We start from the raw sequence: 24,147 nt of genomic DNA on the forward strand, positions 1-24,147 counted from the left end.
ATTGTTAAAAATGTTAATTTTATGCTTCTTGAAACTTAAATAGGTCTTACTATTCAATATTTAAGTATACCTCGGTAAATCATCAACTTGAACAGCTTCGACAATTGCTACTTTACCAGTAGAAAATCTATTCTTTACACATACCGTACCGAATTACCATTATATTGTATGTGCATAAAATGTAACTTATATGAACAAAATTTTACTAAAATTAATTTTAACAAGTGGTTTGCCTATTTGAGGTACCTCTAGATGACAAAGAGGAAAAGATTGCAGAGCAAAAATTGAAGATTTTACAGGCCTATTTGTAGAAATAAAAACATCCCATGTTAATTAAGACGTACACAGTAAAGCTTTGGATAGCTTGGTACACATTATTTATGCCATTTATGGTCTTCATATTCATTCTTTATCAATCATGAAAATAAAACTTATAGGCACTGGTAACAGATCTTATATCTTCAGTTTTTAATATTAAATGTCTTAATCCGATTAAAATACAATACCTAATCTCGTGTTATTTAACATCGGCTTAATAGGTCTAATATGTTTTGTATTGAACATTATTATTTACTTTCATGTTTGAATAGTTTGTTGGGTAAGATTTTGAAGAGGGGGCTTAATACAATGTGATGATTGATGTTAAAATGAACAAGTTCTGTACTTATGTTTTGTTAATAATTTTATTGATAACCTTAATACAATTTTTGCTGCTGGGATCAGCAATAAAACTGATTATTTTTATAGTACCAATAGACTTTTCTTACACTACTCTAAAATTTAAATCCTATTTTTATGTATTTCATGTTTTGTATTGTGCAGTATGCTGATATGAATTAAATGTTTTTATTTTATTTCAGGATGGATTTTACATTTTGTGCTTTTGTTTGGTTAACGACGTACCTATAATCTGTTTACAATCAGATAGTTTTATTTGACCTCGGTCCAGTGTTTTAAAGATAGATAAATAACTAAAACCATTGACTATTGGGGAAAAGACCTGTATAAACCGGAAGGAACCAACTTTAAAATAGTCTTCAGCTGATCCATTGATGATAAATCTATATAAGACAGTTGGTTTAATGTTTATTTTGACCAAAGAAGATAAATAATGAGTTTGTTTTTTAACTAAATATAAACGTCTGATTGGATTAAATTCATGAACTTTAATCCCAAATTTCACAAAAATAATTGTATTTAATACACTTGTCAAATAAAATTTAAGTTCAACAGTCTAGCCTCCTCAAACAGTGAACTCTTAGCTGCAGTTCAAGATGATGTCGGTAGTAACGTTTGAGAAGCCCATATCCAAAGTAGCGCTGCCGGATTGGCACGGCAAGGTAGCGGAGCTACGACAGACTTGCGACTCTCGGAGAGCCGATGCGTTCAGTCTTTGGAATGAAGCTAGACAGCTGCGGAATGAAACCAACTGCAAAACTCAGTGGGACACGTATCACAACAACGTACGACTGGCTGATCGGTAAGTTGGGAGTAAGATAAGCAGATAGGGAAATACCTAGATAGGATTTTGAGTGTCATTTAAGAATAAGATACCTAAAGATTGTAGGTATTTATGAATACAACAAAACGATGTAGCCAGCTAGCCTTGGCTGGTGAAATTTAAATTTGTTTCATTTTCAGAGATTAATAGAGAGTAAATACCACAGTGGATTTAAGTTTGCAAAAAAATGTTGGTAAAATACTCAGTAGCTTGAGATTATTTGTTGGGGGAGTCCTTTATTTTCAGGTCCGTCTTGCCTATGTGGACAAATAAATACAGGATTTAAAAACACCGCCAATCCTCTTAAAAAATAGTGTTCCTGTCAACTATTTTGCAACATTTATTCACAATTTTACAAAATCACAAGGGATGTGAATACCGGTACCTATTTATATATATATAAAAACTAACTACTGTGCTGAATTTATCTTTTTTACAGAATCACAGAGGTCTCTCGCTGGAGAGAACTCATTGAAAGTTGTCTCAAAGCGATTGAGAAGGAAATCGCTGAGTTGTCATCGGAGAAGGAGATTACCGAGACAGAGATAGAGAGGTTGAACTTGAACTTCACGGTTGTCAACGAGTGTCTAAGCATGCGAGACCAGAGGGGAGGAGCCGACCTGTGTAGGGACGAGGGGGAAGCGGAACTGAAACATGTGAGATAAGAGGTTAAATATTACTAAATATTACCAGTGCTCAGTTTGCGGCGGAACAGCAACCTGGTACCTCCCTTATTTAAAAAAAAAAAAAATATTTGCATAAATATAGCTAATCACATTAAATAGATTACAGTTTGGGCACCTCGTTTTTTACAAATCGAGCACTGCATATTAAAAACTATATTTTACCCTCACCTACAATTCTTTAGAAACACTCCCGACACCTAAGTTAACAACTGTACTTTTTGTTTAACCTTTAACTTAGCAGTGATAGAACTATAAAGACGTAGGCTACTGATTTATGTCTAAGTCAAATTGATACAACAAGTTATATTGTTATAGCATGTTATGTGGGGAGCGAGCTGGCGTAGTGGCTAGAGCGCGGGACTTCAGTCCCTGAGGTCCCGGGTTCGATCCCCGCCAAGTCACCAATGGATTTTATCTAAGTGAGAATGCCGCAACCCCTAGGTCTAGCCTGAAGTAATGTGAAAAACAATCCCAGGCTCGTGCCTAGCGTCCTAGGACAAAAAAAAAAAAAAAAAAAAAAAAAATAGCATGTTATGTCACATCATCTATCTTGGTAAAAAATATGGTCTAAAATAGAATGTTAGACATTAGCACAATCTGTGACTTCAGTCACTAAAAGTTAATGGTTTAACAAAAAATTGAGTACCGTATGGCTTTGCAGTACTCTTTTATCAAGTAACAGGATAGACTAACCAACAAAAGTAGACTTCTCACCCCATTGTAAATTTTGAAGCTTATTTTTTTGTGTCTAGTTTATGTCCGGGTTACACTGATCGCTAATGTCGAAGAAATTTTGTTTCTATATTTTTTAGGGTTGATTTAATGATTTGTGGTTTACTGTATATAGCTAGGGAATGAGTTATTGTTTATGATTAGATTGTTTTGTTTTTTTTTGTTTTTTTTTTATACGGGGTTTTAAATTACTGAAATAAAAAGAAACAAACTGTAAACAAAACACGACCTCTACAGTGCACCGGACAGAACTAACAACAAAATTGGTTTCAGCTGTTCCATAAGGATGAGAAATCTACACGGTGACGGTCACTTATCTAAATAAATTAATAGGTATAAATGTATAATTTTATATAATTACTTAGATTACTTGACTTACGAAATAGCATACGCAGGTGCAAAGAAAATAACAAAAAGTTTAAATTAAATTAGTGTTAGGGCGTATTAGAATACTTGCTTCAGAAACCCTTTTCAATAAAAGTTACCAAACCTACATTACTTGAATACCATCCTTTATTGAGCAAAAGTTGTCGAATGACACAAACAAATTTAACTTAAATTGTATAAACCCTCCAAAGGTCGTTGAGTTACTTGAATGAACAGTCTAACTTTTATCCAAACCCTCGAAAAAGTTTGATCCCAAGCAAAGTTGAGCCTCGGCCCAGGCACCATTTTTCATTATAGGCTATTGATGATGCTTTATTCTAACAAAATGTTGATGTTCAGAAGTAAAAAATACAGGTTTTTATCTGTTTCCTTACAAAAAGCGTAAAACATTCAAATGGTGCCAAAACCCACAAAAAATCATGTGCTTTTTTTAACCAAGCAGTTTGTGGTGACAGGAGTTGAGCACGCTGGAGTCGCTCAAGAAGATGCTGACGGACAAGGCAGCCGCAGCGTGGGAGCAGATTAACCGTCTGGAGGAGGTGAGGTTCCAGCTGCAGCAGGATCTGCTGGACAAAGACGAGGCTCTGGAGATCTGCCGCAACAGTCTCGGGCTGGACAAGAACTGCGCTAATATCAGCTACAAGCCAAACCCGCTTCGGCTGCCCAACAAGTCAGTGGCAATATTACAACTTATTTGGCGAGTCCAGTTTTTAGTCAAGTCACAAAAAAGTAAGGAACAGAGGACACACTCCATGGTACACTTAAGTGGTGTCTAGGATACAGTCCAACACCGCCTCCCCCCCTTGCTGTTGTGTACTACAAGGATGGAGGAAGAAAAGATCCTATGTGATAGAAATTTTTCGAACAGTGCCGGCAGTTTGGGCTCTTCCTTGCTCGTTACAATTATATTTTTGGCACAAAATTCCAGAGCTGAGAGCGCACATTGTCCCATAGTGTGTTTACTCTGTACCTTACTTCTCTGTGGTCAAGTTGAGTAAAATGTATTCAATTTTACTTCAACAGTTATCTACTCACTAGTGGCGCGGTTGACTCTTAGTGGAAACTTGGGGTATTATTCCTACTTGATTTTGTATTGTATGGTATTCAGCGCTGTTAACCAGTAGTGGAAACTCTGAAACTATAATAACAAATATTCAATACAAAAACTTGAACACTTGACGTTTTTAATTGCAGCGCAAGGCATAGTGTGACCACAAATTCAAAAACTAACGACCAATTGCAGAACTTGAGTATCGTTGTTATAAATAATAATAAGTATAAAATCAACTCGATACCCCGCTTGTCTCAATACCTAACGTACCGAGTAAAGTACTCAACTTGTCACTTTATTGCAGCTAAATGTGTCTAGCCTGAAATAACAGAAGACTGACTAAAGCCATGTTATCATATCTTTCTATCCAGTAACAGAGGGAACGGTAAGACAAGAGAAGGTAAGAGGCAAGCTGTGGTAAAAACATTTCTCTTATTTCTGAGGCTCGCCTGAACTGATTGGTAGACAAAACCTTGAATATGAACAGAATTATGAAAAATGTGAGAATATTTACTTGTACCAAATGAAAAACTTGCTTATTACCGATTACATTTCATTCGGAACTACTCTACTTATTATAGCATTGCTCACTTATTTTATTTGGAACCCTGCAAAAGCAGTATTTGTAATATTCTTTTTAAAACACCTTCAGATCCAGGTGTGCTAATTAACAATAAACGTTTAGGTAGTATATCGTATAGTTTTTAAAGATAAAGATTGCTATTAAAGCAAGATAAGTGTTTTCTAAACATAGCCTAGAAAAAACCAAACAATCAATTTTTTTCACGCTTTATGAATTTTTCTCAGACTGATATCTTACGAGTCCTGGCTCGAGCACTGTAAGTACCTCAAGTTGAGGGCAGACAATGAGTTGGCTGCGGCTCAAAAGCTGAGAGAATCCATGTACGTCCCAAGAGAGAGAGCCCAGAACGACATGAAAGCCCAGAACGATGCGACAAACTTCGCCTTGAGGAAAAGAATCTACGAGACTCAACGTATCAAGAACGAACTGGACTGGCAGAGATTCAACGTAAGATGGCCAGCTTTAGTTATATAATATAGCCACTTTGATGTGTGAATCCATCTGTCTAATCCAACCATAAAGATCCAATGCTATTATTAATTTTATTAGATTATCTTCGTTGTTGTAGTCTGAAGATCTTGATGTTATGTCACCTTTATGCATTTTGTCAGTTTGTGTGGCATTTTCAGGGGTCTTCTTATCACTAACACTATATGTCTATACTGTATTTACACATGCACACAGTCACTAGTATATTGTGGTAGAGTCTATCGGAAAATGTGACTTTGGACACGTGGTGGATTGGACATTCCTGGTTTACGATGTGTTTGATCTCTGTACCGTTGACAGTTTGTCGCTGTCTTTCTAGTTTTAGTTTCAATGTTGTATATTAATACAAAAATTGTAGAGCTGTTGTTGTCTTCTTTTTTGTTTAGGAGGGTGCTCAATCTAAGCTATTACTGATTCATGGTTTCCTGTCGATAGATACTACCATATATGGACAGACTGATGAAGGAAATTGACAACCTGGAGCAGGCTTTGTTGGACAAGACAAACGCGTTGAAGCTTGCAGAGACGAGGTGTGAGAACCGGTTGTACCGGCCTGGCGCAGAGCTGTGCCGGGACGAGCCTATGCTGGGTCTGCATGATGAGGTGTGTCAACTGCGCAAAACCCAGCAGGACCTTCAGAACAAAATTGATGCGGCCAAGTGAGTTATATGTTCCCCATACAAAAAATGTATACTCTTGACAAAATTAGAAAAATTTCCCAATTTTGTTAATTTAAAAATTTGAAAATAAAACATGTAAAAAAAAACATTAAATTACATGTCCGATTGCTTACAAAAAGGTTTTCTCCAAATTAAATTAAGTTGGAGAAAATTGTGACTGTGCAAACAAATCAAATATACAATGTTTTAAGCAGCCCTAGTCAATATTAGTCGAGTTTATCAACTTAACTAGAAATGTTAATCTTTGTTAGACTTTTTATCACTTTTTACCAAACATGTTTGATGAAATCTTATTTTTTAGGAGTTTGCATGAACTTTCGATAAAATTCCTTGGCAGGAATATGTTTCATTGAATTAAATTTATACATACTTTTTAATCTACTTCATTGAGTATTAGTTATGGCAAAACATTTACAAACCTGAATTACAGGGCAACCTACAACATGTTGGAAGATCAATTGATGGTGATTGACAGAGAGTTGTACAACAAAAACCAAGCATTAACAACAGATCTGAGATGTTTGGACCTCAGAGCTAGATTGTCAACCGGAGGAAGAGCAGAACCTTCTACCCAAACTGATCGAAACATCGTTCTGACAAGAATGCAAGACGAAATACCACCAGAACCTTAGCTCAACTGTAACCATTCAATCTCACCTGGAAGCACTTCAAAATTTAACACTTGAGTAATCACTTAAAATGTTAATCTCCTTCAACTTTCTCCATCACAAGACAAAAATTGTAATGGTCGCCTTTGTCTCTAGTGATTTGTACTTTTGAAATAAAAATGTGGTGTGTGTGTGACTCGTTTGAGTTTGGATTTTTACCTTATCATTGAACCCCAATAATTCCAAATATATTTACAAATTTGTCATAAAAGTGATGTTGAGGGAGTATAGACGAGCAAATTCTCAAACAATTCAACACAAGGAATTCATTTAATCTCCTCAAGTTTCTAGATACGTTTTACACTGATCACAGTATTATGCAACTGTAATTTTTGCAAAGGAGATAATAGAGGACTCATTGTTGGATCTGATAACTGTTGAAGGACTTTTTGTTGTGCAATGTGGCAACCTTGTACATCAGCTGTTGGCTTTAGTTAGCCATGGACAGCTGGGCAGGTAAGGTAGCTGTAGTGACAGGAGCTAGCTCTGGTATAGGGGCAGCCATTGCCAGGACTCTGGTCCACCATGGACTCAAAGTTGTGGGTCTGGCTAGAAGAGTGGACAAGGTTCAGGTACGGAAACGATTTAATTAATTTTTAGTTTTATTTGTCTCATTAATTGCAGTTTTTAAACAATAATTTAACTTGAAACTACTCCAAGGTCAAGCTTGTAAGGACAAGCTTTGTCACTGGATGAATAACTGACTTTGATGTATTTACAAAGTAATATTCTTATTTTAAGATAATTTTCTGCATTTTTGTTATTGCATTATTGTTTGGAGTTTTTTAGAAGAATCATACAAACACAGATAAGCTTCAGATAGCCCTTGAATGTCAACTTCTTTATTGGCCAGTGATTAACTAATTTGAAGTGATTACCTCAAGGGCAACTGACCAAAAGTGGGTTGAATGCCTTCCGAAAGTCTTAAATATTCTTTGATAATGTTGATTTTAAAACAACGTGTTTGTATTAAAGAATCATTATTAACCAAAAACTGCATTTAGGAAAATCCCCATTTAATGTAAACGCCTATTAATGTAATCCATTTTGAATCAACAATCTAGAACGGCTTTGAAATGTCATATAAACTAAGTATAACCATTGACTATACACAGATTAATATTTTTGTATAGTATCTCTAATTTTGTATTTCCTCTCTCTAACTTGGATTTAAGTAATCATATCATTGTCACCATAAATATTTTGATATCACTATTGAACTGTCTACTTGATTTTTGCAATACAATTTCTTGAAGCTTACTGTGATGTACTTTTCAGAGTTTTATAACCACTTAAAAGTTCTTTAAAAAATGTTTTGTTTGGGCCCCTTAATTATTATCTTCATCTTCTTATACCCTTCCACATCTCCTTTTGCCAAACTTTTTTAAATCTTTTACACATTTTGCAAAAGTACGCTCAATACAAGATAAAAAAAATTAAAGAACACATATTATCTTTTGAACTCAACCCCGTGAATATTGACAAAACTTTATTCAAATATACACAGTGTCGTAGCCAGGTTTGAAGCACCCTGGAGCAGAAATGGCTTAAGCCCTCTCTTCTCTCCCAATATTGAGCATAACCCTACTTACACATAAATTACCTTTTTATCAGGCTGCGGCCACACGAGCGTTTTTTCACGCACAAGAGCAGCGTGAAAACACGCGAAAAATATGAGAAGCATTAAATGTAATGGGGAATGCCACACCCAGTGTGTTTTCCCGCAGTGGCGCCTATTCGTTTCAATGCTATTCTAATTTTTCGCGTGTTTTCATACTGCGTTTGTGCGTGAAAAAATCGCCCATGTGGCTCTAGCCTTATACAGCTGCACACGTGTGCATAGTAGTAGTGTGTGTAGTATTAGCATTTTTAAACTCAACTAATGTCAAACAGTTTTATTACTTTTTACGTGTGCTATCTGAGGAATACTTTGTTCTGTTCTGTAATAATATATCTTTGGCACCTTCTTCAGCGACTAATTCATCAATTCATATATTCTGAAAATTATTTGTCATTTATCATGAAATAAAAGTGTTGATTGACATAATTTGTTTTAAAATACATAATAACCCTGAAAGATTATGGAATATCATTAAAAATATAACAGTATGCCACAGGAAAAGATAATCTTAGCGAATAGGAACAAACACCGATGTGGTGATACAAAATTAACAACGCAAATACAATAAATCTGAGACCAACATAAATACCTCAAATAACAATCCGACTAATAAAACGTCCAATTAACTTGTAGCAACTGGCTGAAGAGCTGTCCACCTCTGGAGAACCAGGACAGCTGTACGCTCGGCAAGTAGACCTCAGGAATGAAGATGCGATCTTGGAGGCGTTTGCTTGGGTTGAATCTCTAGGGGGGGCTGACATCCTTGTCAACAATGCTGGCATCTTCTACGAGAGTAGCATGTCAGGTTGGCAGCATCTTTATCAAATGATGAAATAATTATAATAAATTATTGTCAAACAGATACTAAATGCTAAAACTACTGTAATACAGTATATTTTGTAATGCTTAATGCATTTAATACGTTTATTTTAAATTTGTTGCAACTTAAAGTGCAGGCCTAAGCATGATAATATTTAAGAACCACAAAAGATGTATTTAATTATATATAATTTAATACATCCTTTGTAATCTACAGAGACAAATAATTGGGGTATTATTTAGTGGAGTTACATAACATGTGAGTGAGTTGCGTGAAACTCACTAACCTGGTGATTATGGAACAGTGCTTATTCTTATTGTAATGTCCAGGTATTCATTATACAAACCTAAGCTCCATTCCACTTCCACGCTAATGGTGCAGTATGAAGTATCCGTAAGCCATGTACAGTATTTCAAATGGCAGTCTCAGCGACACAAGCAAATTAGTTCCAAAGATAACACTACCTACTTCACTTTTCACTTTTTCCTTAATTTTTAGGTACTACTAGCAATTACCCGGCGTGCGTTGCTGCGCTAACAACTATTATTTTGAATGGTATTTTTTTTAACGATAAATAATAAAAATATATACCAAAAACAAAAATAGAATACTTATTTTACTTAATTTCCAGTGGATAAAAAATGTTTTTTGTTTTATCATTAGGTGTATAAATATGTAAGTGTTTAGGCATACCTACCACCACGTGAGCACGCAACATACAGCATGGGGAAAATATGCATTTTCTAAATTTAAACCAGCGATAGTCAGGGATTGTCCTTGTGCCTTACATAAAACGTATCAATTATCAATCATTGAGATGGGGACGCCATCTAGGTGCGTATTTTAACCCAAACATGAGTGAAGGATGAGTGTGGAATGGTGTATGATGACCTGTGTAGCTTTGTTACTGACTAAGTTTCATTAGTCAGGATCGTTTATTCAAAGCCCAATGATCAGGAACAGCTGGGTCCAGTTTCGAACCATCAAAAAACGACTGACTTTTCTCAGGATCAAAGCGGCGACCTTTTGATTACTAGGCGAGCACTATAATAACCACTCAGCTACCCAGCCAACTAAAAAAACGTAAAAACCTTTATCTAAGTAATAACTTATATATTTACTAGCTGAACCCGGCAGACGTTGTCTTGCCTTTGACTATTTATAATCCCGCGGGCTTTGCCCCGTTTAACTTCTTAATTTTCAAGATGATCTCGTTCGCATGGCTCAATCACGTCCTGGTTGAGGTTCGTTCGCTACGCTCACTCACCTTTAGGTTGGAGCTCGTTCGCTACGCTCACTCACCTTTAGGTTGGAGCTCGTTCGCTGCGCTCACTTGCCTTCAGGTTAGCTCGTTCGCTACGCTAACTCGCCTCCAGGTTGAAGTTCGTTTGCTACGCACACTCACCTTTTGGCTGCAAATTAGCTGTTGTCATAAATGTAAAAGAAATAATAGTGCTGCACCCTGTTGGTAATCCTTGTAACCTTAATGCTATTGAACATCATAGAACAGAACTAACTTGTTTAATTGAAACAGCTGTTAAGATTCATTAATTCCATTTCTCATAACATGGGAAACTCCAGAGCCACTGGGGCGGAGCCGATTGGACGGATCACGAAATTGATGGTGTATAAACCTATTCCATGACATTCTACACATATGTACCAAGTTTCGTGGCAATCGGTTCAGCGGTGTCTGAGTTTATCACTGCCAAACAAACAAACAAATATATATACAAACATCCTCTTTTATACTTATAGATACACCTAATATAAAGATATAGATTGTAAATAACAAATTACCATTTAAAATAATAGTTGTTAGGGCAGCAACATGCTGCGGGTAACTGCTAGTTATATTTATTTGTAAACATTATAGTTCGAAAAGTTTGACATTGGAGCCCTTAAAACCCTCTGGGGCGAAGCCCTTTTGACAGATATGCACCAAAATTCACACAAACCATCCTTGAATAATGCGTAATAATTTCTGAAAGTTTGATTACAATCTGTCGAGTGGTTTTGGAGTCCATAGGGTATATACATATACTGTTGGATTGGGAAATGTAAAAAAATTTAAATTATCAAGAAAGAAGTCTTCAACACATACATACATACATACTTCTTCTTTTATAGATAGAGATGATTATTCTAATTTTAACCATACAAAGTCAAAGTATAAATTATCAAGACATATACACTAGCCTCTATAGCTTACCGCTACTACCATGTACTATATTTTTGGATTATAATTCGACCCAATATCAAATACGACTTCAAATTGAGGAGAGTTTACGTCTAAAGAAACAAATACGGTATCAATAAAAGATATAAAAACACAAATATATAAAAACACTAAGCCAGCATTGCTTCTCAAAAACATACATAATACTGTACCTATATATTTTTAGAGGGCGAGACAGATCGGTGGCGAGCCATGTTCGATGTGAACGTTCTTGCTGTCTCATTCTGTACCCGAGAATACCTGAGGTCAATGGAGAAGAGGGGCAACCAGAGGGGACATATTTTTATGATCAACAGGTACCAGGCTTAACCAAGGTGATATGAGACCAAGGAAGTAAAAAAGTGGGATTAATGAGCTATGTAGCTTCATCTACAGATGGCACTGGTAGTCATCTACTAACTAGGATGATTTAGAAAATGCATTCAAATATTTAATTTTTAAAATTGAAACACATAATAGGGTATTATTGCCCAAACTCTACATTCCTTTTCCTGTCTCTGAAGTTAGTCAGTAATTGACGGAATGCCTGACACTTTGCTAAAAACAGTCTAGTATGGGTGTTGTAGTATGTAAGTGTTTGAAATTAAACCGATTCTTTCAAATCAGTCACTTTGTTCGGGCCACTATGTTTTGGCAGTACAAAAATCCTAGCTGGAAAACTCATAATTATGGGACGACCGTGCGCTTTCAGCTCTATTTTTTTGTGCCAAAAATATACTTGTTACAAGCAAGAACGAGTCCAAGCGGAGAGCACTGTGTCAAAACTCCTATCGCTTGGGACACAGGGTCTTCCTCCACCGTGAGCATTGTAGTACATGGGAGAGAGAGAGGTGGTGTTGGACTTTGCCTTAGACACCAGGGATACAGTATTACCTAATAATGAATGACTGATTTTAATGGAATAAATCATTCATTCATTACCTATTACCATATCTTCATCATTTACCCAAAAGGTATTGGTGGCGTTAAAACTCTCAAATTACACAAATTTCATACATTAAAAAAAACTCACATAAATACAAAACATACATTTACAACTTTGGCATGTGGAGGCAGGTCAGTAAAAAAATTCTGGAAATTTGTCATCAAAAAATTCATTTAAGGAGTAGTAAGCTCTGGACTTGAGGAGGGGGGCCAGGTTCTCTAAGAAAAGTTTGCACTCAAGCTGTTTGATATAGCTAGACAATACTTAAGTGTACCATTGAGGGGTACCTTACTTCTTTGTGTAGTTTAAGACCAATTAAATAACTTAAAATGTATTTTTTTCGTAGACTTCAAAGTACACTTCTTAACTTACTTCTCAATTTGACAACTGCTCTGCATGAAAAATGTTTGACTCTTCCAATACATTTGTAATATATGTCTACTGGAAATAAACATGTCTTATGTCTTTTATTGTTACATAGTGATGACATGTGTTAAATGCCAGTGTTGCAGGTCATCTTACAGAATACCCAAAACTCCAAATGTATGTAGCGACCAAACACGCAGTCAAAGGCATGACCATGTGCCTACGACGTGAGCTGGCTGACAAGAAGAGCACAATCAAAGTTACTGTAAGCTTGATTTAAAACATGATGGACATTGTACCGTGTGTCCTTAAAATACCCCTTTGGCAAACTATTTAAAGTATGAGTATACCAACAAGACATGAATGGCTTGATGTAAAGAGACCTCTCCCCATGGCTGACACGAACTGCTATTGTAACCAACCATAGATAATCGGATCGGACTGATCAGAGGTAGAAAGTACCATATTATCTGTAAGAGTGTTGACAAACAGGCAACTTTGAAGGTTCTAAATTCAAGAGTTCAAATCTAAGCTCATCTATGGTTGCTTTACCTCCATATCACAGTTGAGAAGGAGAAATCTTCTTACACTCTTTCAGGTGCCTGGTTTACTGGCTTGAAGGTATATGAAACTGCTGACTTTCTAATAGCCAACGACACCGTTTGGTCCCCAGCCTTTTTGTGGGATTTGATGTAAGTATACCATCATGTCCTGAGCCAAGGAAGGCCACAGGAGAGGTACTGTTCCATTAAACACAGTGAACTATTTGGACACTAAGTAAATGATAAGGTAACTCTCTTTACAGAGATATAAGGTACAGAGGAAACATTCAAAGGTACACCTATGTGGTGTCTAGGGAAAAGTCCAACACCGTCCTCTTGCTCTCATGTACTACGACGCTCATGATAAAGGAAGACCCTGTGTCCTGTGTGATAGGAATTTCCGCACAGTGCTTGCCGCTCGGGCTCTTCCTTGCTCGTTACAAATATATTTCTGGCACAAAATTAGAATTAAAATTCATGATTTAGCCCCTGAACTGTTTATTAGACTAATATTAGAGTAACAACATTAGAGCTGAACCGCATGGTCGTACCATACGTGAGCTTCCTCTGTACCAGTACTTTACTTCTCTGTGAAGAGAGCATCCTTATCATCATTTACTCAGTGTCCAAACAGGTTATAGTTTGGACATCTAGAGGTTGGATACTCAAGCTCAAGTGTATGATATTTAAGTGTATGGGTTACTTAAGTGTTGGGTGTGTCTCTTGGATACAGACAGATGATAGAATTAATCACTGGACATGAACAGATCAGAAAGGATCAGCAGCATCATGCATCAGCAGCACATCTGCATAATGGAGTTCTGTTGCACAGGGAATGTGAAGAGACTGCTAAAAGTGTCTGCTGTGTTGCTGCTTCAGTAGCTCAATGAGAACTACTTTAGGGAGTGTGTCAAAGAGAGTCTTCTGTCTGAGGAAGAGTTGATCAGTATATTGTAGTCATTTATCAGTTGCCTGATCATAGCATCATGAGGAAAACTTTACTACTTGGGGTATGATAAAAAACAACTGTGGATGAAATGCATGTAGGGACCTTGATCGGCCTTTTTAGATTAGATGAAACAGCATTGTATTACTTCATCTATGATTGTAGCTTGTAAATAGGATGAAGCACATGTAGTAGTGGGGCAAAGGTAGAATGCTGACATCAACAAATAGCTATAAATTGATCATTTTAATTTTAGAGTCAAAATAAATCTTCATGATGAGTACAATAAAACAATAATAGCTACTTCCCTATAGGGAAATTCGCTAATACCCCCGCCGCAGCAAACCTGCCGACTAAGCGAATTTCCATTTGTCTGAATTGATTTTCAATTAAATATATTTTAATAACATTAGGTTTAACGAGTACCTAGGTTCGCTGCCACAAGGAAACTAATAAAGTGTGTTTTTTAGTAAAAAATTTATAGCTTAGTACAAAATAATTAAATTTGCCAAGTTTGATCAAAATATATCCATAAACAAGCAAACTACAACATTTGACAATATTCCCCATAAGAATAACATGGGAATTTTAAATTTACAATTTTTTAATTTTCTCCGTTACTTATAACCGAACAAAAATACTTTTGTATACTAAATTATTTGTTTTTTTAAGCTCTTTAAAAAGGTCTAAAGAGAAATTGGGAAATTTTGTGTTTTGAGGGTCAAAAGTGAGAAAAACCAATTTTTACCCCATAAAACCCCCTGTAAAGCCCCGTTCCCATGGTCCGATCATGCTAGTTCGCGAATTCATTCAAGTTTATCCCACTTTACACCTTTAAACCAAATTTCATCAAAATCGGACAAAAATTACTCAAGCTATCGTTCACGGACGTATATATATACATATATAAAAATTTGAACGAATGGTGTTTTTGGCCTCTGGGGACATCAAAATGAAAAAGTAAATCGGTCCCGGGTCTAGGTCTTACTGTGCCACCTACGGTAATAGCTACTTCCCTATAGGGAAATTCGCTAAAACTAATCAAACAAAAATTAAACAATAAAAATTTTTACCTACTAAGGTGCCCACCTTCAATTTAATTGATAAATTGTCTGAGGGTAGTACCGTGGTACTGGTAGCTTTCAAAGACCAAATACAAAGATTTTGTCAACATGAGCCTTTTTACTGATTCTATAATTATTTTATGTATCATCTTTATCTCGATTATGCAATATTTCCAGAGCATAAGTCCTGGACCAGTAGAAACAGAAATATTCAATGGAACTCAGTGGGAAGGGCTGGAGAACAAGATCCCTATATTGAAGAGTAAGGACATAGCCAAAGTGGTTGAAGATTCTCTCTCCGCTTCTTCTGTCGCCCAGGTTAGTTCATATAGCTAACTAAACCTCTCTAGCTTTAAAAACTCGACAAAGTAACTCTTGCCTCTCCCATTTACCCAGTCTCTATTTAAATAGGGTTTGAGATCAAATAAAGCCAAATATAACAAAAGTAAAACCTCAACTTTTTAGCCATGTGCAAATATAAGTTTTCATGGCAAGAGAAAATAACAAACCATTTAAAATTCATTTTGTAAGTGTGAATACAAGTTTCTGGATTTAAATGAAAATAAACATTTCAGAACTTCCAAAAAGAGATATGTTTTTTTTTTATTTCGGTAGTTTAGACCCTGGTGTTGTTTACTATACTGTATAATGTCGACCTATGATCGGAAACAAAGCATCATTGATTCATTGTCTGAAAAAAATTGTGTGGCTGAGCTTAAGAACAATACATCCAGGATTGAATTGGCAAACTTTAAATTAGAAATACTTGTGTTTCAGATTTGCGAAGTTGTGATGACTCCAATACCCACAGATTTGGGAGTTTTCTAACCTCTGCTTGTACTGCATCGAACGAATATAGAACCCATGTATAAACATTATAAAGTTTTTTTTTATCCAGCAATAACATTTATCATCATGTTCTTGGTAAAATCCAAAATTTACTAGTGAAGAAAGAAATCTTATGATATGCTTGCTTTAAAGTAAATAGCCTCTTCAATACTATGATGAAATCATAATAAATATTATATTACACTCTCAGGATTCCCTTAATTGTTTCTGTCTTGTTCTTGTTGTTCTTCTTAATTCTGTGTATAGTCAATGATTGTGGTTATATAGCGTTTTACTAGCTTTGAGGTTATCAATTCAATTATTTAAGATTAAAGATATTTAAGATTAGATTTAAGCCACTACAGTATGAGCATATTTTTACCCAAATATGTATTTTACCAAACATTTGTTTGTACCTATTTGTATTACCAAACAACATAAAAACTCACCTTCGCCAAAAAATAACTTCAAACAAGCTATTTTTACAAACAAAAAATTATTTTTTTTAAACAGGCCAAACATTTTTGTATAGTACCGTAGGTACCATTAACATTAAATTTTAGACAAAACATATCACGTGTGTTTTTCCTTGGTATAACAATTTATTCATATACAGTAGTGTTATATCAAACAACCTTGTTTCTGACATCAAACAGCAAGTCTGATGAAATACAAACAAATTTTGGCACGAGACTTTATTTTCAGTCGGCCTCGAAATGTTTTCTGATCGTAGTGATTACATGTATAAATAAAGTAATAAAATATTAACCACCGCATTCCAAGCTAAATATAAGTCTGGTTTAATAATCCTATGCAGTATTTGTTTACTTAAAGTTAATTGAAGCATTCAGCTGATTGATTTTAGTGATAAGAAACAATGTATCTTTGGTCATTTAAGAAAGAACCGCTCCTAACTTTTATAGGATGTTTCATGTCTTCATATGAGCTTTGAAAAATGTAGTGGTGATTTCTAAGGACAGTTTAAGCTCTTGTTGTTTATCCCTTAATATAAGTTTGACTTAGATAAATTATAAATGTTCCCTAAAACATCCCAATGCATGGATACTAAGTTTGACATAAGTACTGCATGGAAACAGATTTGACAAAAAATCTATACATCAGTACTACCTAAGTTATCCGTCTTAAATCACATCTTCTATATATATAATATGCTAAGCCGATTTTTGTAAACAGAACTCCTCCCTCATTTTTGGACCGATTTTGATGATTAAAGTGTCAAATGAATTGCCCTGATCTATAGTTTTGCAAAGTCTTTTTCGTTTTTTGAAATCTTTATTAGTTTGGACAGGATATTCCATCAAAGTTGGATTTTCTCCCATAAGATTAACATGGGGGAATCTAAATATTTAATTGGAAACTTTGTCTCCATTAATTTGAGAGAACGACTGGGCGTAGAAACTTGGTAGAGGTGTCCAAAGAAAGGTCTTGGTCTCTAGATGAGTTACCAAAAGAAAAACTAAGTGAATCCTGTTAGGGCTCTGCCCCAGAAGCCCTCCACAGATTTGTTTTCATTTTGTCCATGTGGATAATACTTTTTAATGAAACAGCTGTTAATTTTTGAATTGTATTTTAAACAACACATATTTATTGGGAGTTACTGAATTGTCCAAAAGAAGTATTTGCAATGTTATTTTCTGATTTTAAAATTGATTTCCTTCTGTATCATGTCATATTTTGCAATATAACGTTCCATTACGAAATCAGTAGAAAATCCTTTTATCACAGTAACTCTCATTTAACATTTATTTCTTATTGAACTATCTTATATCTATTGTACGGGTTGGTGTCTGCCTTTTTCACCACTTTTGGCTATATTTTATCATATTATTCTAGACAGATCATCATAGGTTCGTGAGATTATTGTCATACATGTTTTCAATCATTGGAAAAATCTTCGATTTTGTAATACAATACAAAATAATACAAGTGCAGAAGTGTCTTTTAGCTTTAACATTAACCCCACAACCGATTTCTCAAAACTATACTAGAGGGTAATTCATTGGCACAGAAGTACGATATGAACTGATGCGACGTGTCGAAGGAAAAATCAAACTTACACTGTGAGGACCTCCCTTTCAAGTTAGAACGTGTCTCCTCAACAAGCAGACATTTTCTCTCAAATAAAATCATAGATTAATCCTTATTACACTGTGACGCAAAATTCTAGGGGGGGAATCAACTAATATTCACCTAAGTCAGGCAAGGCCTACCCCTAGAACCAGCCACACTCAAATTTCTTCCCCGGAGTGCTCAGAAGGAGCCGAGAAAAATCCAGGGGTCGATACGAAGTTGTCACGGCTTTGACTGATCAATTTATTTAAATTTAATCGAAGGCTCAGAGCTCTAGAAGCGCTCAGGAAATCCTGCAGACGCTCAGTTGGAGTTATATCATCCCAGCCTTCGTAAAAGTGTTTTGGAGAATTTTGCCTAACTTTTGAATGACTCTGTAGGGCCAACGAGTATTCAATCTTAAGCCAATGTGATTCGATTACTCGTAATGAACTTTAAAATATTTAGTTGAAGACGTTGGTAATTGATCTAATATCGAATAAGGCAAAACAATTCCTACAGAGTCGTCGGGGCCTAATTAATATAATTGAACGGAGAATTTATCGTGATGTCGTTTAAAATAGATTTAATATTAATTTTCGTAGCTGATTGTTCAAATCAGCCTGCTCCCAAGACTAGATTCTTTCACCCGCCAAAGACACGTCCATGTCACTGGCCCGGCCATGACGGAATTAGTACATAAGAATTATGCTAATATTTAGTACCTATTTCGTACTATTTAGTACCAACAAACAAAAAATTAGTACCCCACTCGGTACCGGATAACTAATTAATTTAGGATTCCGGGCCAGTGACATGCTGGCCCGGCCATTTTCGAATTTGATCCTAATATGTATACCATCATTTAGTACCTATTTCGTACTATTTTGTACCTCCATTAATATAATTTGTACCTCAAAGAAAACCAAGCTACGGGCCCGTTAACTGTACAGGTCAATGACCCCTCAGCCCGGCCATATCGGAACCTATGGTTATAAGCTATACTACTATTTAGTACTTATTTCGTACTATTTTGTACCTCCATTAATATAATTTGTACCTCAAAGAAAACCAAGCTACGGGCCCGTTAACTGTACAGGTCAATGACCCCTCAGCCCGGCCATATCGGAACCTATGGTTATAAGCTATACTACTATTTAGTACTTATTTCGTACTATTTTGTACCTCCATTAATATAATTTGTACCTCAAAGAAAACCAAGCTACGGGCCCGTTAACTGTACAGGTCAATGACCCCTCAGCCCGGCCATATCGGAACCTATGGTTATAAGCTATACTACTATTTAGTACTTATTTCGTACTATTTTGTACCTCCATTAATATAATTTGTACTTCAAAGATAACCAAGCTATGGGCCCGTTAACTGTACAGGTCAATGACCCCTCAGCCCGGCCATATCGGAACCTGTAGTTATAGTCCAGGCGCTGAGGGGGTTTGAGCATGCATAAAAGTGTAACGAAATTTGACTTTTGATTGTTGCTATGGGTTCCTAGTAGATGAAGAAAATCGATGTTGTCGCATTTCTAGGTGGTTAATAACATAGGGGGGAGGGGGTGAAGTTGGGGGGCCGCCCGGGGGGCCGCCGCGCACAAAATAGCTTATATCTCGAGAACCAAAAGTCATATGAATACGTTAGACATGTCAAACTGTGCAGAAAAATGCATTCTACAAATAGATTATGTAGTAGTTTCACGGAAATTGACAAGAATTTACTAAAAATTATATTTTTTTAATTTACGATAAGTATAATCAGGAGTATAATGGTTTTTGTTGTTGTTTAGAACCACTAATTTTTTAATTGACAACTTTTGAGAGTAGTACACAATAGGTAAATAGTACTTCTGTATAATGAAACTATTGCGGTACATAACTTAACAGCTATACAATCCTCAGATCCAATAAACATAACACAAACAAAGGCGCAAAACGCGTCGCGGTCATTGTTCCTGCTGCCGTAACTATTAATGGCGAGTACAGTTCAAGCTGAGACTTATATTATACTTTTAGAAAGATGGAGATTCTGAGGATTCATTTTCATATATATAAAATAGTATTGAGCGACTATTATGTAGCGGGAAATATAGTTTGTAAAAGAAGAGAGTTCAAAATATATTTTGGTGGTGGATCGTTTCCATCACCATCTGAAACTGCAATAAATTCCCTACAATTTATGTATCTCCAAATCTGAGGTTGGTTATAACAATTTTATGTAGTTTTGAAAAGGTCATAAAAATTATGTTTAAAGTAAAATTATATTGAATTTGAAGCAACTTTGTTACAAAAAGTTATAGGTTATTATATATTTACATGAAATAAGGTTATTTGTAAATGTTCTATATTATAATGTATTGAATTAATTACCTATTGGTCTGTTTGGCCATATATTATACAAGGTTTGATAAAGAGAGATGGATTGACATATTGATAAAAATAAAAACATATGGTAAAAATTAAATTATTCTATTGAACATTTTTGTGAAAATACTAAATTGTTACAGCAGTATAATATTTATTTACTGTTGATGCAATAAATTTATTTCTCATACAACAATTAAATACAATTTGTTAATTAAAATAGTTTGGTAGTTTTTTTATAATTATATTTTTATGCGTATTTAAAAAAAAAAACATTGATATTTCTACGTTAGGAATCATATTTTACACAACCTTAACATTTGGATAATATGGATAAAAACATTATTTTTATGATTTTTGCGGGTTGATTTAGACATTTCTAATTTAAATAATCCAAAAATGTGCAAACTTCTTGCTACTATGCCTAAAAGCATTGCTGAAAAATATATATTTTTACATTATTATATTCTACATTTATCACTGAAACATAATACATAATAGATATCTACTTATATGGGCATGTAACTGTTCTCTGGTGAATCATATGGTACCACTACAAAAGGGCCAAAATATAACCACCACTGGTACCCAGATAGGGTCAAGGATTGAGAGATAAGAAGTAAAATTATAATGCTTCGAACTTCAACTATAACTTCAGCTGTTCAGGTCAATTTAATTGTTAACGATTGGTGCGATGATTCGTTGCATTACTGTCAGAGACAATGAGGGGTAAAGAAAAAATTACCTCTCTTTTTAAGTTTTGAGTAGTGGTTTTTGGTAATTAAAATACTGTTGCAGGTTAATTAATGCACACAACTCGCGTAAATAGTGTTAACGACACTCGTAGAAGTTTTTTAAGGCACTCGCCAAGTCTTGTATTTAAAATTTTCAACTCGTATCGTTTACACTACCTTTACGCGATCGCCGAAACAGCTGTTGCACCAATTGTGCAGCCTGGTCAGGTGATGGAAACGTTCAACTACCAAATTTTTTTTAAACTCTCTTCTTTTACAAACTATATTTCTCGCTACATAATAGTCCCTCAATATATATATGAAAATGAATCCTCAGAATCAAGTCAAGAAACTAATAGAAGCTTATTCAGAACATAAATTAATTCAACCTTTCAGAAAATAATTCGAACATAATTTATATTTCAAAACAAAATTTAATTACGCTATATATAATAACAAAATTAAATTCAAACGCCGCTCGATCACCCCACCTGGGATAAAGATCCATGCAATATAACCCCTCAACCTAAATTAGAACTATTATAAGAGGCCTAGCCTAAAGCTTAAATTAGTAAATTCATTTGCCACCTTTTGTAAACTTTTATTGTGAACCCTTAGTTTCTTTTCTTTTACCATCGATTTTGTATTGTAATGAAATAAATTTAAGTTTAGATACTGTACATGGAGTTTCCATTGTATTCTTAGCTTACACTGGCTACACTGCATAATTTAAGAGTAAAAGCTCTTTCTAAAAATGTATAGTTAAATGTAGTTGAAATCGAATTTTCCTGAGTAATTTACGTCAGAATGTGAAATATTAACATTTTTTTACGAAAACATAATTTTTATGACCTTTTCAAAACTACGTAAAATTGTTATAACCAACCTCAGATTTGGAGATACATAAATTGTAGGGAATTTATTGCAGTTTCAGATGGTGATGGAAACGATCCACCACCAAAATATATTTTGAACTCTCTTCTTTTACAAACTATATTTCCCGCTACATAATAGTCGCTCAATACTATTTTATATATATGAAAATGAATCCTCAGAATCTCCATCTTTCTAAAAGTATAATATAAGTCTCAGCTTGAACTGTACTCGCCATTAATAGTTACGGCAGCAGGAACAATGACCGCGACGCGTTTTGCGCCTTTGTTTGTGTTATGTTTATTGGATCTGAGGATTGTATAGCTGTTAAGTTATGTACCGCAATAGTTTCATTATACAGAAGTACTATTTACCTATTGTGTACTACTCTCAAAAGTTGTCAATTAAAAAATTAGTGGTTCTAAACAACAACAAAAACCATTATACTCCTGATTATACTTATCGTAAATTAAAAAAATATAATTTTTAGTAAATTCTTGTCAATTTCCGTGAAACTACTACATAATCTATTTGTAGAATGCATTTTTCTGCACAGTTTGACATGTCTAACGTATTCATATGACTTTTGGTTCTCGAGATATAAGCTATTTTGTGCGCGGCGGCCCCCCGGGCGGCCCCCCAACTTCATCCCCTCCCCCCCATATTATTAACCACCTAGAAATGCGACAACATCGATTTTCTTCATCTACTAGGTACCCATAGCAACAATCAAAAGTCAAAATTCGTTACACTTTTATGCATGCTCAAACCCTCTCAGCGCCTCGACTATTATAAGCTATGCTACTATTTAGTACCTTGTTCATACTTTTTTGTACCTTTCGAGGTAAAAAAAATACCTCAAAGATAAACAAACTACTTATGTTACATATTGTATGTGTAATCATGTTATTGTTAGTGGTTAATCACCCCTCAGCCCGGCCATGTCACAGTTTCTAGTTATAAGGTATGCTATTATTTAGTACTCAATAATTAACAAGTGATGCAGTTATTTGGTGGTTATCTCCAACTATTTAGTTCTTCATATTAAACAATATGTACTACTCATACAACCCAAGTAATCAATGTGTCGAGGTTTAGGCTATTTTGGTGCGAGGGTACTGTGGTGATTTTTTTATTTCATTCAACATTAAGTTCACAACTTTGTTAATTTTTTCTTTCTTTTTTCTTAATTAATTTATGTTGTAAAACTTAACGAGCTGTTGGCCCGTCCTACGTACGGGAATTTAGTAGTCAACTAAAACTGAGGCAATATCAATATTTCTAGAATGTAGAATGTTAGCGTCGGCTGCTAGACTTTTTACAATTTTAAACTTATCTTCTAAAAAACTCAAACCCTAAACTAAAATTATGGCTTCAACATTCCCTAGTTTTCAAAAGTATTTGTCTTTTTTTTTAGTAGTTTTTTTAGAAGTACAAATTATATTAATGGAGGTACAGAATAGTACGAAATAAGTACTAAATAGTAGTATAGCTTATAACCATAGGTTCCGATATGGCCGGGCTGAGGGGCCATGGATCTGTACAGTTAACGGGCCCGTAGCTTGGTTTTCTTTGAGGTACAAATTATTTTAATGGGGGTACAAAATAGTACGAAATAGGTACTAAATAGTAGTATAGCTTATAACCATAGGTTCCGATATGGCCGGGCTGAGGGGTCATTGACCTGTACAGGTAACGGGCCCGTAGCTTGGTTTTCTTTGAGGTACAAATTATATTAATGGAGGTACAAAATAGTACGAAATAGGTACTAAATGATGGTATACATATTAGGATCAAATTCGAAAATGGCCGGGCCAGCATGTCACTGGCCCGGAATCCTAAATTAATTAGTTATCCGGTACCGAGTGGGGTACTAATTTTTTGTTTGTTGGTACTAAATAGTACGAAATAGGTACTAAATATTAGTATAATTCTCTTGTACTAATTCCGTCATGGCCGGGCCAGTG

General features: G+C 35.1%; 2 protein-coding genes across 2 annotated transcripts; both read left to right on the forward strand.

Moving 5' to 3' along the window:
• The first annotated feature begins 1,112 nt into the window (after window positions 1–1,112).
• LOC129003847 (tektin-2-like) lies at window positions 1,113–6,906 on the forward strand. Its single transcript, XM_054432172.1, has 6 exons — window positions 1,113–1,480; window positions 1,941–2,157; window positions 3,762–3,976; window positions 5,165–5,387; window positions 5,865–6,088; window positions 6,540–6,906. Exons 1-6 carry the CDS (start codon window positions 1,275–1,277, stop codon window positions 6,739–6,741), a joined length of 1,287 nt encoding a protein of 428 aa, XP_054288147.1. The 5' UTR covers window positions 1,113–1,274; the 3' UTR covers window positions 6,742–6,906.
• A 285-nt stretch (window positions 6,907–7,191) lies between these two features.
• Window positions 7,192–16,855, forward strand: LOC129003846 (dehydrogenase/reductase SDR family member 11-like). The gene is made up of 6 exons (XM_054432171.1): window positions 7,192–7,349; window positions 9,032–9,203; window positions 11,624–11,753; window positions 12,887–13,013; window positions 15,478–15,618; window positions 16,078–16,855. The coding sequence occupies exons 1-6, from the start codon at window positions 7,218–7,220 to the stop codon at window positions 16,126–16,128; spliced, it is 753 nt and encodes a 250-aa protein (XP_054288146.1). The 5' UTR covers window positions 7,192–7,217; the 3' UTR covers window positions 16,129–16,855.
• The last annotated feature ends 7,292 nt before the right edge of the window (window positions 16,856–24,147 follow it).

The sequence above is a fragment of the Macrosteles quadrilineatus genome, unplaced genomic scaffold (genome assembly GCF_028750875.1).
Source record: "Macrosteles quadrilineatus isolate MER2022 unplaced genomic scaffold, UCM_ALF_1.0 Scaffold_9__3_contigs__length_116548681, whole genome shotgun sequence".
Taxonomy (NCBI): Eukaryota; Metazoa; Arthropoda; class Insecta; order Hemiptera; family Cicadellidae; genus Macrosteles; species Macrosteles quadrilineatus.